At 50.2% G+C, this 16,086-nt stretch overlaps 1 protein-coding gene across 1 annotated transcript in view; it reads left to right on the forward strand.

Moving 5' to 3' along the window:
* The window catches only part of EPHX2 (epoxide hydrolase 2), a 29,749-nt gene extending 15,677 nt beyond the window's left edge, over positions 1-14,072 (forward strand). The window contains exons 14-19 of the mRNA XM_088052884.1: positions 1,359-1,404; positions 3,666-3,768; positions 3,937-4,006; positions 6,720-6,800; positions 12,848-12,906; positions 13,281-14,072. Coding sequence (XP_087909010.1) covers positions 1,359-1,404; positions 3,666-3,768; positions 3,937-4,006; positions 6,720-6,800; positions 12,848-12,906; positions 13,281-13,365 — 444 coding nt within the window. The 3' untranslated portion in view covers positions 13,366-14,072. The remainder of the gene's footprint in view (positions 1-1,358; positions 1,405-3,665; positions 3,769-3,936; positions 4,007-6,719; positions 6,801-12,847; positions 12,907-13,280) is intronic.
* The last annotated feature ends 2,014 nt before the right edge of the window (positions 14,073-16,086 follow it).

Genomic DNA, 16,086 nt, shown 5'->3' on the forward strand with positions numbered 1-16,086 from the left:
ATTGGGATTGGGATTGGGATTGGGATCGGGATTGGGATTGGGATCGGGATCAGGATTGGGATCGGGATCGGGATCGGGATTCAGGATCGGGATTCAGGATTGGGATCGGGATCAGGATCGGGATCGGGATCGGGATCGGGATTGGGATCAAGATTGGGATTGGGATTCAGGATCGGGATCGGGATTGGGATTGGGATCGGGATCAGGATCGGGATGGGAATCAGGATTGGAATTGGGATTGGGATTCAGGATTGGGATCGGGATCAGGACCAGAATCGGGATCGGGGATTGGGATCGGGATTGGGATCAGGATTGGGATCGGGATTGGGATCAGGATTGGGATCAGGATTGGGATCAGGATTGGGATCGGGATTGGGATCAGGATTGGGATCAGGATTGGGATCAGGATTGGGATCGGGATCAGGATCGGGATCGGGATCGGGATTGGGATCAGGATTGGGATTGGGATCGGGATTGGGATCAGGATTGGGATCGGGATTCAGGATTGGGATCGGGATCGGGGATTGGGATCGGGATTGGGATCAGGATTGGGATCGGGATTGGGATCGGGATCAGGATCGGGATCGGGATCGGGATTGGGATCAGGATTGGGATTGGGATCGGGATCAGGATCAGGATCGGGATCGGGATTGGGATGGGGATTGGGATTGGGATTGGGATTGGGATTGGGATTGGGATTGGGATTGGGATCGGGATCAGGATCGGGATTGGGATCGGGATCAGGATTGGGATCGGGATCGGGATCGGGATTCGGGATTGGGATTCGGGATTGGGATCGGGATCGGGATTGGGATTCAGGATTGGGATCGGGATCGGGATCAGGATCGGGATTGGGATTGGGATCGGGATCGGGATCGGGATTGGGATTGGGATCGGGATCAGGATTGGGATCGGGATCGGGATTCAGGATCGGGATTGGGATCAGGATTGGGATCGGGATTGGGATCAGGATTGGGATTGGGATCGGGATTCAGGATTGGGATCGGGATTCAGGATTGGGATCGGGATCGGGGATTGGGATCGGGATTGGGATCAGGATTGGGATCGGGATTGGGATTGGGATCGGGATTCAGGATTGGGATCGGGATCGGGATCAGGATTGGGATCGGGATCAGGATTGGGATTGGAATCAAGATCAGGATTCAGGATCCGGATCGGGATCCAAAAATTCCAGAGGGATCCCTGAGTTTTGGAGCCTCCAGGATTCCCGGTTTTTTGGGGTTTTTTTTTTCCCCCTGGGAATTCCTGGAGTTGATCTCCGGAATCTCTCGGGATCCCCCCGGAATTCCCGGGAATTCCGGGTGGATCCCGAGGTTCGCTCCCTGCTGCTCCCCCAGGATCGCCTGCCCGGAGGCCTCGACATGAGCAGGGTCCGCGAGAGAGGTCGGGAATCCTGCGGGATTTGGGGGGATCTGGGAATGGGGGGGGATCCCCTGGGATCCGGGGGGATCTGGGAATGGGGGGGGGTGGGAATTGGGAGGATCCTGGGGGATTTGGGGGATCCGGTGGGATCTGGGAATGGGGGGGATCCGGTGGGATTTGGGGGGGGGGGAATTTGGGAATGGAGGGTTTGGGAATGGGGAGGATCCCGAGGGATTTGGAGGATCCTGTGGGATCTGGGAATGGGGGGGGGAGCCCAAGGTGTTGGGGGGGGTGGGAATGGGGGATCCCCTGGGATCTGGGGGATCCTGGGAATGGGGGATCCCCTGGGATCCGGGAGGGGTCCGGGGGGAATTTGGGAATGGAGGGTTTGGGAAGTGGGAGGATCCTGGAGGATTTGGGGGAATCTGGTGGGATCTGGGATTGGGGGGGATCCCGAGGGATTTGGGGGGATTTGGGAATGGGGGGGGGGGATCCGGTGGGATTTGGGGAAAGGCGAGAGGAGGGGAGAATGGGGGGATCCTGTAGGATTGGGGGATCCCCTATTATTTGGGAATGCTGAGGGATTTTGGGGGATCCCGAGGGATTTTGGGGGATCCCGAGGGATTTGGGGGGGATCCTGAGGGATTTCTGGAGGGAATTCTGAAGGGTAATCCCAAGGGACTTGGGGAATCCGGAAGGATTTGGGGGAACCCCAAGGGATTTGGGGGATCCCGAGTGATTTGGGAGATCCTGGGGGATTTTGGGAATTCCAAGGTATTTTGGGAACCCCGAGGGATTTTGGGAATTCTGAGGGATTTGGGGGGGATCCCGAGGGATTTCTGAAGGGAATTCTGAAGGGGAATCCCCAGGGATTTTGGGAATTCCGGGGGATTTTGGGGATCCTGAGGGATTTTGGGAATCCCGAGGGATTTCTGAAGGGGAATCCTGAGGGGTTTGGGGGATCCTGTGGGAATTTGGGAATGCTGAGGGATTTTAGGGAATCCCAAGGGATTTGGGGGATCTGGAAGGATTTGGGGGAGATCCTGAGGGATTTTGGGGATCCTGAGGGATTTGGGAACCCCGAGTGATTTGGGAACCCTGAGGGATTTTGGGGGTGGATCCTGAGGGATTTTGGGGGTGGATCCTGAGGGATTTTGGGGATCCTGGGGGATTTTGGGAATTCCAAGGTATTTTGGGAACCCCGAGGGATTTTGGGAATTCTGAGGGATTTCTGAAGGGAATTCTGAAGGGGAATCCCGAGGGGTTTGGGGGATCCTGTGGGAATTTGGGAATGCTGAGGGATTTTGGGGAATCCCAAGGGATTTGGGGGATCCGGAAGGATTTGGGGGAGATCCCGAGGGATTTGGGGGAGATCCTGAGGGATTTGGGGAATTCTGAGGGATTTGGGGGAACCCCGAGTGATTTGGGAACCCCGAGGGATTTTGGGGGTGGATCCTGAGGGATTTTGGGGATCCTGAGGGATTTGGGAGATCCTGGGGGATTTTGGGGGAATTCCAAGGTATTTTGGGAACCCTGAGGGATTTTGGGAATTCTGAGGGATTTGGGGGGGATCCCGAGGGATTTCTGAAGGGAATTCTGAAGGGGAATCCCCAGGGATTTTGGGAATTCTGGGGGATTTTGGGGATCCTGAGGGATTTTGGGAATCCCGAGGGATTTCTGAAGGGGAATCCTGAGGGGTTTGGGGGATCCTGTGGGAATTTGGGAATGCTGAGGGATTTTGGGGAATCCCAAGGGATTTGGGGGATCCGGAAGGATTTGGGGGAGATCCCGAGGGATTTGGGGGAGATCCTGAGGGATTTGGGGAATTCTGAGGGATTTGGGGGAACCCCGAGTGATTTGGGAACCCCGAGGGATTTTGGGGAATTCTGAGGGATTTCTGAAGGGAATTCTGAAGGGGAATCCCGAGGGGTTTGGGGGATCCTGAGGGATTTTGGGGATCCTGGGGGATTTGGGTGATCCTGGGGGATTTTGGGGGAATTCCAAGGTATTTTGGGAACCCTGAGGGATTTTGGGAATTCTGAGGGATTTGGGGTGGATCCCGAGGGATTTCTGAAGGGAATTCTGAAGGGGAATCCCCAGGGATTTTGGGAATTCTGAGGGATTTTGGGGATCCTGAGGGATTTTGGGAATCCCGAGGGATTTCTGAAGGGGAATCCTGAGGGGTTTGGGGGAATTCCAAGGGATTTTGTGGATCCCGAGGGATTTGGGTGATCCCGGGGGGGGTCGAGGGGACCGTTCCGGGTGGATCCCTCTCCTCCCAGGGGGGCTCCTGGTGGGATTCCCGGAAAACCCCCCCGGCAGCCGCCTGCTGCCCCCTCCGGAGCTGGAATATTACATCCAACAATTCCGGAAATCCGGATTCAGGTGGGATCCCGGGATCCACCCCCCGATCCCCCCAGAGCTCCTGGGATTCCCGGGGTTCCCTGGAATTCCTGGGGTTCCCTGGGATTCCCGGGGTTCCTTGGAATTCCCGGGGTTCCCTGGGATTCCCGGGGTTCCCTGGAATTCCGGGCACATTCCCGTTTTTCCCAGGGGTGCCCTGAACTGGTACCGGAACATCAGAGCCAACTGGGAATGGGCCCTGCGCGCCCGACACCGCAAGGTGGGAACGGATCCCGAGCATGATCCCGGTCCCGATCCCCATCCTGATCCCAATCCCGATCCTGATCCTGATCCCAATCCCGATCCTGATCCCAATCCCGATCCCGATCCTGATCCAAATCCCGATCCTGATCCTGATCCCGATCCCGATCCTGAGCCTGGGCCTGATCCTGAGCCTGATCCTGAGCCTGATCCTGATCCTGATCCCGATCCAGATCCCAGTCCTTGTCCCAGTCCTGATCCTGATCCTGATCCCAATCCCGAACCTGATCCTGACCCTGATCCCAGTCCCAGTCCTGATTCCAGTCCCTATCCTGATCCTGATCCCGGTCCTGATCCCAATCCTGGTCCTGATCCTGATCCCAATCCCAATCCTGATCCTGATCTTAATCCCAGTTCCAATCCTGGTCCCAATCCTGACCCTGATCCCAGTCCCAATCCCCATCCTTATCCTGATCCCAGTCCTGACCCTGATCCCAGTCCTGATCCTGATCCCGGTCCCAATCCAGATCCTGATCCTGATCCCAGTCCCGATCCTGATCCTGATCTTAATGCCAGTTCCAATCCCCATCCCTGATCCTGATCCTGACCCCCATCCTGATCCCCATCCCAATCCTGATCCCTGTCCCGATCCTGATCCTGATTCTCATCCTGATCTTAATCCCAGTTCCAATCCCGATCCCAATCCTGATCCCGATCCCAATCCTGATCCCGATCCCAATCCCAAGCCTGATCCTGACCCTGATCCCATTTTTTCTATCCCAATTCCAATCCCAATCCCAATCCTGATTCCAATCCCCATCCCCATCCTGATCCCAATCCCAGCCCTGATCCCAATCCCAATCCTGATCCCGATCCCAATCCTGATCCCAATCCCAATCCTGATCCCAATCCCAGCCCTGATCCCAATCCCAGCCCTGATCCCGATCCCAGCCCTGATCCCGATCCCAGCCCTGATCCCGATCCCAATCCTGATCCCGATCCCAATCCTGATCCTGATCCCAGCCCTGATCCCGATCCCAATCCTGATCCCGATCCCAGCCCTGATCCCGATCCCAGTCCTGATCCCGATCCCAATCCTGATCCCGATCCCAGCCCTGATCCCGATCCTGATCCTGATCCCGATCCCAATCCTGATCCCGATCCCAGCCCTGATCCCGATCCCAGCCCTGATCCCGATCCCAGCCCTGATCCCGATCCCAGTCCTGATCCCGATCCCAATCCTGATCCCGATCCCAGCCCTGATCCCGATCCCAATCCTGATCCCGATCCCAATCCTGATCCCGATCCCAATCCTGATCCCGATCCCAATCCTGATCCCGATCCCAGCCCTGATCCCAGTCCTGATCCCGATCCTGATCCTGATCCCGATCCCAGTCCTGATCCCGATCCCAGCCCTGATCCCGATCCCAGTCCTGATCCCGATCCCAATCCTGATCCCGATCCCAGCCCTGATCCCGATCCCAGCCCTGATCCCGATCCCAGCCCTGATCCCAATCCCAATCCTGATCCCGATCCCAATCCTGATCCCGATCCCAGCCCTGATCCCGATCCCAGCCCTGATCCCAATCCCATCCCCCCCACCCCGGATCCCATCTGGATCCCCTGGGGATCCCCCATTTTCCCTCCTTTCCTGCTGGATCCCCCCAATTCCCTGCTGGATTCCCTCGGGATCCCCCAAATCCCATTTTCCCCCTCGGGATCCACCAGGGATCCCCCATCCCCATCCCCATTATTCCCATCCCCATCCCAATTCCCATCATTCCCACTATTCCCATTGTTATTCCCATTATTCCCACCGGTATTCCCGCTGTTTTTCCTGGTGTCATTCCCGCTGTTGTTATTCCCGTTATTCCCGGTGTTATTCCCGCTGTTCCCATTCCCGCTGTCATTATTCCCGGTGTTCTCATTCCTCTTCTTGTCATTCCCGCTCTTCCCATTCCCATCATTCCCACTGTTGTTGTTCCCATCGTTCCCGCTGTTCCCGTTATTCCCGCTGTCGTTATTCCCGGTGTTATTCCCGCTGTTCCCGGTGTTATTCCCGCTGTTCCTGTTATTCCCGGTGTTATTCCCGGTGTTCCCATTCCCGCTGTTCTCCCCGTTATTCCCGCTGTTGTCATTCCCTCTGCTCCTGGTGTTATTCCCATTATTCCCGCTGTTGTCATTCCCGCTGTCGTTATTCCTGGTGTTATTCCCGTTCTCATTCCCGCTGTTTTTCCCGGTGTCATTCCCGTTATTCCCGGTGTTATTCCTGTTCTCATTCCCGCTGTTCTCCCCGTTATTCCCGCTGTTGTTATTCCCGCTGTTGTTATTCCTGGTGTTATTCCCGCTGTTCCTGGTGTTATTCCCGCTGTTCCTGTTATTCCCGGTGTTCCCATTCCCGCTGTTCTCCCCGTCATTCCCGCTGTTGCTATTCCCGCTGCTCCCGGTGTTATTCCCGCTGTTCCTGTCATTCCCGGTGTCATTCCCGTTACTCCCGGAGTTATTCCCGCTATTCCCGCTGTTCCTGTCATTCCCGGTGTTATTCCCGTTCTCATTCCCGCTGTTTTTCCCGGTGTCATTCCCGCTGTTGCCGTTATTCCCGCTGTTGTCATTCCCTCTGCTCCCGGTGTTATCCCCGTTATTCCCGGTGTTATTCCCGTTATTCCCGGTGTTATCCCCGTTCCCATTCCCGCTGTTCCCGGTGTTGTTCCCGCTGTTCCCGTCATTCCCAGCCGCGTCTCCCGGCGCTGTTGGTGACGGCCGGGAAGGATCCGGTGCTGGCGCCCGCCCTCAGCCACGGCATGGAGAGATGGGTGAGAGAGACGGGAATTCCCGGAATTCCGCGGGGAAAAATGGGAATTCTGCGGGGAAAAATGGGAATTCTGGGGGGAAAAATGGGAATTCTGGGGGAAAAAAATGGGAATTCTGGGGGGGAAAAATCCGGGAATTCTGGGAAAAAAATCTGGGAATTCTGGGGGGGAAAAATCCGGGAATTCTGGGAGGGAAATGGGAATTTGGGGGGGAAAATGGGAATTCTGGGGGGGAAATGGGAATTCTGGGGGGAAAAAAAATGGGAATTCTGGGGGGGAGGGAGAATGGGAATTCTGGGGGGGGAAAAAAAATGTGGAATTCTGGGGGGGAAAAATGGGAATTCTGGGGGGGAAATGGGAATTTGGGGGGGAAAATGGGAATTCTGGAGGGAAATGGGAATTCTGGGGGGGAAATGGGAATTCTGGGGGGGGAAATGGGAATTCTGGAGGGGGAAACAGGAATTGGGATGGAAAAATGGGAATTCTGGGACAAAAATGGGAATTCTGGGGGGGGGGGAATGGCGATTTGGGGGGGGGAAAGAAAATGGGAATTCTGGGGGAAAAAAATGGGAATTCTGGGGGGGAAATGGGAATTTGGGGGGAAAAATGGGAATTCTGGAGGGAAATGGGAATTCTGGGGAGAAATGGGAATTCTGGGGGAAAAATGGAAATTCTGGAGGGAATTGGGAATTCTGGGGGAAAATGGGAATTCTGGGAAAAATGGCAATTTGGGGGGGAAAAATGGGAATTCTGTGAGGGAATGGGAATTCTGGGGGGGAAATGGGAATTTGAGGGGAAAAATGGGAATTCTGGGACAAAAATGGGAATTCTGGGGGGGAAAATTGGGAATTCTGGGGGAGAATGGGAATTCTGGGGGGGAAATGGGAAATTTGAGGGGAAAAAAAAATGGGAATTCGGGGGGAGAATGGAAATTCTGGGGGGGGGATGGGAATTTGGGGGGGGAAAATGGGAAATCTGGGGGGAAACTGGGAAGTCTGGGGGAAAATTGGGAATTTGGAGGGGGGAAAAAGGGGAATTCTGGAGAGAGAGAAATCTGGGAATTCTGGAGAGAGAAATCTGGGAATTCTGGGGGGGAAATGGGAATTTTGAGGGAAAAACGGGAAATTCTGGGAGGGAAATGGGAATTTTGAGGGAAAAAACGGGGAATTCTGGGAGGGAAATGGGAATTTTGAGGGAAAAAAACGGGAATTCTGGGAGGAAAATGGGAATTCTGGGGGAAAAATGGGAATTCTGGGGGGGAAAAATGGGAATTCTGGGGGAAAAAAATGGGAATTCTGGAGGGAAATGGGAATTCTGGGTGGAAAAAAACTGGGAATTCAGGGGGAAAAAATGGGAATTCTGGGGGGAAAAATGGGAATTCTGGGGGAGAATGGGAATTCTGGGGGGAAAAATGGGAATTCTGGGGGGGAAATGGGAATTCTGGAGGGGGAAATGGGAATTCTGGGGGGGAAATGGGAATTCTGGGGGGTAAAATGGGAATTTGAGGGGAAAAATGGGAATTCCAGGGGGGGAATATTTGGGAATTCTGGAGGGGGAAACAGGAATTGGGATGGAAAAAATGGGAATTCTGGGACAAAAATGGGAATTCTGGGGGGGGATGGGAATTTGGGGGGGGGGGGGAAAATGGGAATTCTGGGGGAAAATGGGAATTCTGGGGGAAATGGGAAATTCTGGGGGAAAAGTGGGAATTCGGGGGGAAAAATGGGAATTCTGGGGGGGGAAATGGGAATTCTGGGGGGGAAATGGGAATTCTGGAGGGAAATGGGAATTCTGGGGAGAATGGGAATTCTGGGGGGGAGAAAAATGGGAAATTCTGGGGGGGAAATGGGAATTCTGGAGGGGGAAAATGGGAATTCTGGGGGAGAATGAGGAGAATGGGAATTCTGGGGGGAAAAAAAAAATGGGAATTCTGGGGGGGAAATGGAAATGGGAATTCTGGGGGGGGAAATGGGAATTCTGGAGGGGGAAAATGGGAATTCTGGGGGGGGAAATGGGAATTCTGGGGGGAAAAATGGGAATTCTGGGGGAGAATGGGAATTCTGGGGGGAAAAATGGGAATTCTGGGGGGGAAATGGGAATTCTGGAGGGGGAAATGGGAATTCTGGGGGGGAAATGGGAATTCTGGGGGGGAAATGGGAATTTGAGGGGAAAAATGGGAATTCCAGGGGGGGAAATTTGGGAATTCTGGAGGGGGAAAACAGGAATTGGGATGGAAAAATGGGAATTCTGGGACAAAAAATGGGAATTCTGGGGGGGGGGGGATGGGAATTTTGGGGGGGGAAAATGGGAATTCTGGGGGAAAAAAATGGGGAATTCTGGGGGGGAAATGGGAATTTGGGGGGAAAAAATGGGAATTCTGGGGGGTAAATGGGAATGTGAGGGGAAAAAATGGGAATTCTGGGGGGGGAAATGGGAATTTGGGAATTTGGGGGGAAAAATGGGAATTCTGGAGGGAAATGGGAATTCTGGGGGGAAATGGGAATTCTGGGGGGGAAATGGGAATTCTGGGGGGTAAAATGGGAATTCTGGGGAGAAAAACCGCAATTCTGGGGGGAAAATGGGAATTCTGGGGGAAAAAAAATGGGAAATTCTGGGACAAAAATGGGAAATTCTGGGGGGGAATGGCAATTTTGGGGGGGGGAAAATGGGTATTTTGGGGGAAAAATGGGAATTCTGGGGGGGAAAATGGGAATTCTGGGGGAAAAATGGGAATTCTGGGACAAAAATGGGAATTCTGGGGGGGGAATGGCGATTTGGGGGGGAAAAATGGGAATTCTGGGGGAAAAATGGGAATTCTGGAGGGAAATGGGAATTCTGGGGGGAAATGGGAATTCTGGGGGGAAAAATGGGAATTCTGGGGGGGAAAAAATGGGAATTCTGGGGGGGAAAAAAGGGAATTCTGGGGGGAAATGGGAATTCTGGGGGGAAATGGGAATTTGAGGGGAAAAAATGGGAATTCCAGGGGGGGAAATGGGAATTCTGGAGGGGGGAACCGGAATTGGGATGGAGAAAGGGGAATTCTGGGACAAATATGGGAATTCTGGGGGGGAAATGGGAATATGGGGGGATAAATGGGAATTCTGGGGGGGGAATGGGAATTCTGGGGGGAAAAAATGGGAATTTGGGGGGAAAAAAATGGGAATTCAGGAGGGAAATGGGAATTCTGGGGAGAAATGGGAATTCTGGGGGAAAAATGGAAATTCTGGAGGGAAATGGGAATTCTGGGGGAAAATGGGAATTCTGGGAAAAATGGCAATTTGGGGGGAAAAAAATGGGAATTCTGTGAGGGAATGGTTCTGGGGGGGAAATGGGAATTTGAGGGGAAAAAAATGGGAATTCTGGGACAAAAAATGGGAATTCTGGGGGGGAAAAAAAATGGGAATTCTGGGGGAGAATGGGAATTCTGGGGGGGGATGGGATGGGAATTTGGGGGGGAAAATGGGAATTCTGGGGGGAAAAAAATGGGAATTCTGGGGGAAAATTGGGAATTTGGGGGGGGAAAAATGGGAATTCTGGAGAGAGAAATCTGGGAATTCTGGAGAGAGAAATCTGGGAATTCTGGGGGGGAAATGGGAATTTTGAGGGAAAAACGGGAATTCTGGGAGGGAAATGGGAATTTTGAGGGAAAAACGGGAATTCTGGGAGGGAAATGGGAATTTTGAGGGAAAAACGGGAATTCTGGGAGGGAAATGGGAAATCTGGAGGAAAAATGGGAATTCTGGGGGAAAAAAAGGGAATTCTGGAGGGAAATGGGAATTCTGGGGGGGAAAAATGGGAATTCTGGGGGGGAAAAAATGGGAATTCTGGGGGGGAAAAATGGGAATTCTGGGGGGGAAAAATGGGAATTCTGGAGGGAAATGGGAATTCTGGGGGGGAAATGGGGAATTCTGGGGGGGAAATGGGAATTCTGGGGGGGAAATGGGAATTCTGGGGGGTAAAATGGGAATTTGAGGGGAAAAATGGGAATTCCAGGGGGGGAAAATTTGGGAATTCTGGAGGGGGGAAACAGGAATTGGGATGGAAAAATGGGAATTCTGGGACAAAAATGGGAATTCTGGGGGGGGGATGGGAATTTGGGGGGGAAAATGGGAATTCTGGGGGAAAATGGGAATTCTGGGGGAAATGGGAATTCTGGGGGAAGAGTGGGAATTTGGGGGGAAAAATGGGAATTCTGGGGGAAAAATGGGAATTCTGGGGGGGAATGGGGATTCTGGAGGGAAAAAAATGGGAATTCTGGGGGGGGAATGGGCGATTTGGGGGGGAAAAATGGGAATTCTGGGGGGGAAATGGGAATTTGGGGGGAAAATGGGAATTCTGGAGGGAAATGAGAATTCTGGGGGGGAAAACGGGACTTCTGGGGGGGGAAATGGGAATTCCGGGGGGAAATGTCTGGGGAAAAATCCAGGGAAAAAAATCTGGGGAATTCTGGGGAAATCTGGGGAAAATCCAGGAATTCTGGGGAAAATCCTGGAATTCTGGGAAAAATCTGGCAAAAATCTGGCAGGTCTGGGAAAATGTGGGAAAAATCTGGGAATTTTTAGAAAATCGGGGGGAAATCTGGGAGGATGGGGGAAAATCTGGGAATTCTGGGAAAATCTAGGAACAAATCTGGGGAAAAAGTCTGGGAAAAAATCTGGGAAAATCGGGGGAAAAAAACTGGGAAAAATCTGGGAAAAATCTGGGAATTCTGGGAAAATCTGGGAACAAATCTGGGAAAAAAAATCTGGGAAAATCCGGGAAAAAACCTGGGAAAAATCTGGGAAAAATCTGGGAATTCTGGGAAAATCTGGGGAAAAAAATCTGGGAATTCTGGGGAAATCTGGGGAAAATCTGGGAGTTTGGCGGAAAATCTGGGAATTCTAGGAAAATTGGGAACAAATCTGGGAAAAAAAATCTGGGAAAATCGGGGAAAAAAACCTGGGAAAAACCTGGGAAAAACCTGGGAAAAATCTGGGAATTCTGGGAAAATCTGGGAAAATAATCTGGGAAAAAAATCTGGGAAAATCCAGGAAAAAACCTGGGAAAAATCTGGGAATTCTGGGAAAATCTGGGAAAATAATCTGGGAAAAATCTGGGAAAATCGGGGAAAACATCTGGGAAAAATCTGGGAAAATAATCTGGGAATTCTGTGAAAATCCAGGAAAAAACCTGGGAAAAATCTGGGAAAGATCTGGGAATTCTGGGAAAATCTGGGAACAAATCTGGGAAAAATCTGGGAAAAATCTGGGAATTCTGGGAAAATCTGGGAACAAATCTGGGAAAAAAAATCTGGGAAAATCTTGGAGAAATCTGGGAAAAATTTGGGATTTTTAGGGAAAAATATGTGGGAATTCTGGGAAGATCTGGGAAAAAAATCTGGGAAAATCTGGGAAAAAACCTGGGAAAAATCTGAGAAAAATCTGGGAATTCTGGGAAAATCTGGGAAAATAATCTGGGAAAAACCTGGGGAAAATCGGGGAAAAAATCTGGGAAAAAAATCTGGGAAGAATCCGGGAATTCTGGGAAGCGATGGATTCCCGATGGATTCCGGATGGATTCCCGGGATTCCCGATGGATTCCGGATGGATTCCGGATGGATTCCCGATGGATTCCGGATGGATTCCGGATGGATTCCCGATGGATTCCCGATGGATTCCCGGGATTCCGGATGGATTCCGGATGGATTCCGGATGGATTCCCGATGGATTCCCGATGGATTCCCGGGATTCCGGATGGATTCCGGATGGATTCCCGATGGATTCCCGATGGATTCCCGATGGATTCCCGGGATTCCCGATGGATTCCGGATGGATTCCGGATGGATTCCCGATGGATTCCCGGGATTCCCGATGGATTCCCGATGGATTCCCGATGGATTCCCGGGATTCCCGATGGATTCCCGATGGATTCCCGATGGATTCCCGATGGATTCCCGGGATTCCCGATGGATTCCGGATGGATTCCGGATGGATTCCCGATGGATTCCCGGGATTCCGGATGGATTCCGGATGGATTCCGGATGGATTCCCGGGATTCCCGATGCATTGCAGGTGCCGCGGCTGCAGCGGAGGCACATCCAGGACTGCGGCCACTGGACCCAGCTGGAGAGGTGGGAATTCCCCATTCCCAGGAATTCCCGGGAATTCCGGCTCCCCATTCCCGAGAATTCCAGTTCTCACATTCCCAGGAATTCCCGATCCCAATTTCCTGGGAATTCCGGGTTCCCCCATTCCCGGGAACTCCAGATCCCAAATTCCCGGGAATTCTGGGTTCCGTATTCCCAGGAATTCCAGCTCCCCATTCCCAGGAATTCTGGATCCCACATTCCTGGGAATTCCAGCTCTCACATCCCCCCCTAAAAATCGGGATCTCCCCCCATTCCCAGGAATTCCCGGGAATTCCGGCTCCCCATTCCCAGGAATTCCTGGGAATCCCGGCTCCCCATTCCCAGGAATTCCCGGAATTCCGCCTCTCTCTCCGCAGGCCGGCCGAGGTGAACCGGATCCTTCTGGAATGGCTGGAGCAGCTCCCCCCGGATCCTCCTTTTCCCGGGAATTACAAGCTTTGAGCGGGAATTTTCCCCTTTGGAATTTTTCCCCCTCTGGAATTTTCCCCTTTGGAATTTTCCCCTTTGGAATTTTCCCCTTTGGAATTTTTCCCCCTCTGGAATTTTCCCCTTTGGAATTTTCCCCTTTGGAATTTTCCCCTTTGGAATTTTCCCCTTTGGAATTTTCCCCCTTTGGGATTTCCTTTGGAATTTTTTCCCTTTGGAATTTTTCCTTTGGAATTTTTTCCTTTGGAATTCTTTTCCCTCTGGAATTTTTTTTCCCCCTTTGGAATTTTCCCCCTTTGAAATTTTCCCTTTGGAATTTTCCCCTTTGGAATTTCCCCCTTTAAAATTTTCCCCCTTTGGAATTTCCTTTGGAATTTTTTTTCCCTTTGGAATTTTTTTCCCTTTGGAATTTTTTTTCCCTTTGGAATTTTTTTCCCTTTGGAATTTTTTTTCCCCTTTGGAATTTCCATTGCCCACCTGGAAACCCCGGAAAAATTCCGGGAATTTTTTTTTTCTGGGAAAGGATTTTCTGGGAATTTTCTGCTGGATTTGGGCTCGGCTCGGCTCCCTGAGCCCATTCCCGGCTTTTCCCGGGAGAATCCCAAAAGTTTTCATGGAATAATCAATAATTAATAATTAAACCCCGATTTATTTTCTGATTGCTAATCAATATTCATTCATTAATCGCTCGTTAATATTAATAAATACCTCATTAATATTCATGAACTGGCGGCGAATTTTCTTTTCCCGGCAATTCCCTGAAATCCTTGGGAAGACGCCCCTCCCCCACCCCGGGCCCAGAGAATTCCCAGAATTCCCAAAGAATAATTCCCAAAGAATCCCCCAAGAATCCCCCAAGAATTCCCCAAGAATTCCCAAAAAATTTCCAGGGAATTCCCACAGAATTCCCAATTAATTCTCAGTAAATCCCAAAGAATTCCCCAAAAATTCCCAAAGATTTCCTGAAGAATTCCCACAGAATTCCCAAAGAATCCCCCAAGAATTCCCCAAAGAATTGCCCAAAGAATTCCCAAATATTTCCCCAAGAATTCCCCAAAGAATTCCCAGTAAATGCCAAGGAATCTCCCAAAGAATTCCCAAAAAATTCCCCAAGGATTCCCAAAATATTCCCCAAAAAATCCCAAGGATTTCCTGAAGAATTCCCAAAAAAATCCCAAAGAATCCCCCAAGAATTCCCAAGAATTCCCCAAAGAATTCCCAAAGAATTTCCCAAAGATTTCCTGAGGAATTCCCAGAAATTCCCCAAGAATTCCCAATAATTCCTTGGAAATTCCCAAGGAATTCACCAAAGAATTCCCAAGGAACTCCCAGTAATTCCCAAAGAATTCCCACAGAATTCCCAAATAATTCCCCAAAAATTCCCAAAGAATTCCCAAATATTTCCCCAAGAATTCCCAAAAAAATTCCCAAAAAATTCCCAAAGAATTCCCCCCAAAATTCCAAAGAATTCCCAAAAAATTCCAAAAAATTCCCAAATATTTCCCCAAGAATTCCCAAAAAAATTCCCAAAAAAATCCCAAAGAATTCCCAAAGAATTCCCAAAGAATTCCCCAAAAATTCCCAAAAAATTCCCAAATAATTCCCAAGAATTCCCAAGAATTCCCACAGAATTCCCACAGAATTCCCAAAAAAATTCCCAAAGAAATTCCAAAGAATTCCCAAAGAAATTCCAAAGAATTCCCAAAAATTCCAAAGAATTCTGCAAAGTTTCCCAAACAATTCCCAAATATTTCCCCAATAATTCCCACAGAATTCCCAAAAAATTCCCAAAAAATTCCCAAAAAATTCCCAATAATTCCTTAGAAATTCCCACAGAATTCCCAAAGAAATTCCAAAGAATTTCCAGGGAATTCCCACCAAAAATTCCCCCAGAATTCCCCAGTCCCGCTCTGTTCCCGAATTTCCGGGGCCATTCCCAAATTCCCGGCGTTTTTTGGGGGGTTTTATTCCCAATTTTTGTGGAATAAATTTGGGGAATTATCGAGGAATTCTTTGGGAATTCTCTGGGAATTATTTGGGAATTCTGTGGGAGTTCTTCAGGAAATCTTTGGGAATTTTTTGGGAATATTTTGGGAATTTTTTGGGAATTCTTTGGGAATTTTTTGGGAAATCTTTGGGAATTCTTCGGGAAATCTTTGGGAATTTTTTTGGGAATTTTGGGGGAAATCTTTGGGAATTTTTTGGGAAATCTTTGGGAATTTTTGGGGAATATTTTGGGAATTCTTTGGGAATTTTGGGGGAATTCTTTGGGAATTCGTGGAGGAATTTTTTGGGAAATCTTTGGGAATTCTTTGGGAATTCTTCAGGAAATCTTTGGGAATTTTTTGGGAATATTTTGGGAATTTTTTGGGAATTCTTTGGGAATTTTTCGGGAAATCTTTGGGAATTTTTTGGGAATATTTTGGGAATTTTTTGGGAATTCTCTGGGAATTCTTTGGGAATTCTGTGGGAATTCTTTGGGAATTTTGGGGGAATTCTTTGGGAATTCATGGAGGAATTTTTTGGGAATTCTTTGGGAATTCTTCAGGAAATCTTTGGGAATTTTTTGGGAATATTTTGGGAATTTTTTGGGAATTCTTTGGGAATTTTTTGGGAAATCTTTGGGAATTCTTTGGGAATATTTTGGGAATTTTGGGGGAAATCTTTGGGAATTTTTTGGGAATTCTTTGGGAATTCTTGGAGGAAATTTTTTGGGAATTCTTTGGGAATTCTTGG

The sequence above is a fragment of the Pseudopodoces humilis genome, chromosome 3 (assembly GCF_049639895.1).
Source record: "Pseudopodoces humilis isolate 2021_Gansu_Grassland_sample_001 chromosome 3, ASM4963989v1, whole genome shotgun sequence".
In the NCBI taxonomy this organism is placed as follows: domain Eukaryota; kingdom Metazoa; phylum Chordata; class Aves; order Passeriformes; family Paridae; genus Pseudopodoces; species Pseudopodoces humilis.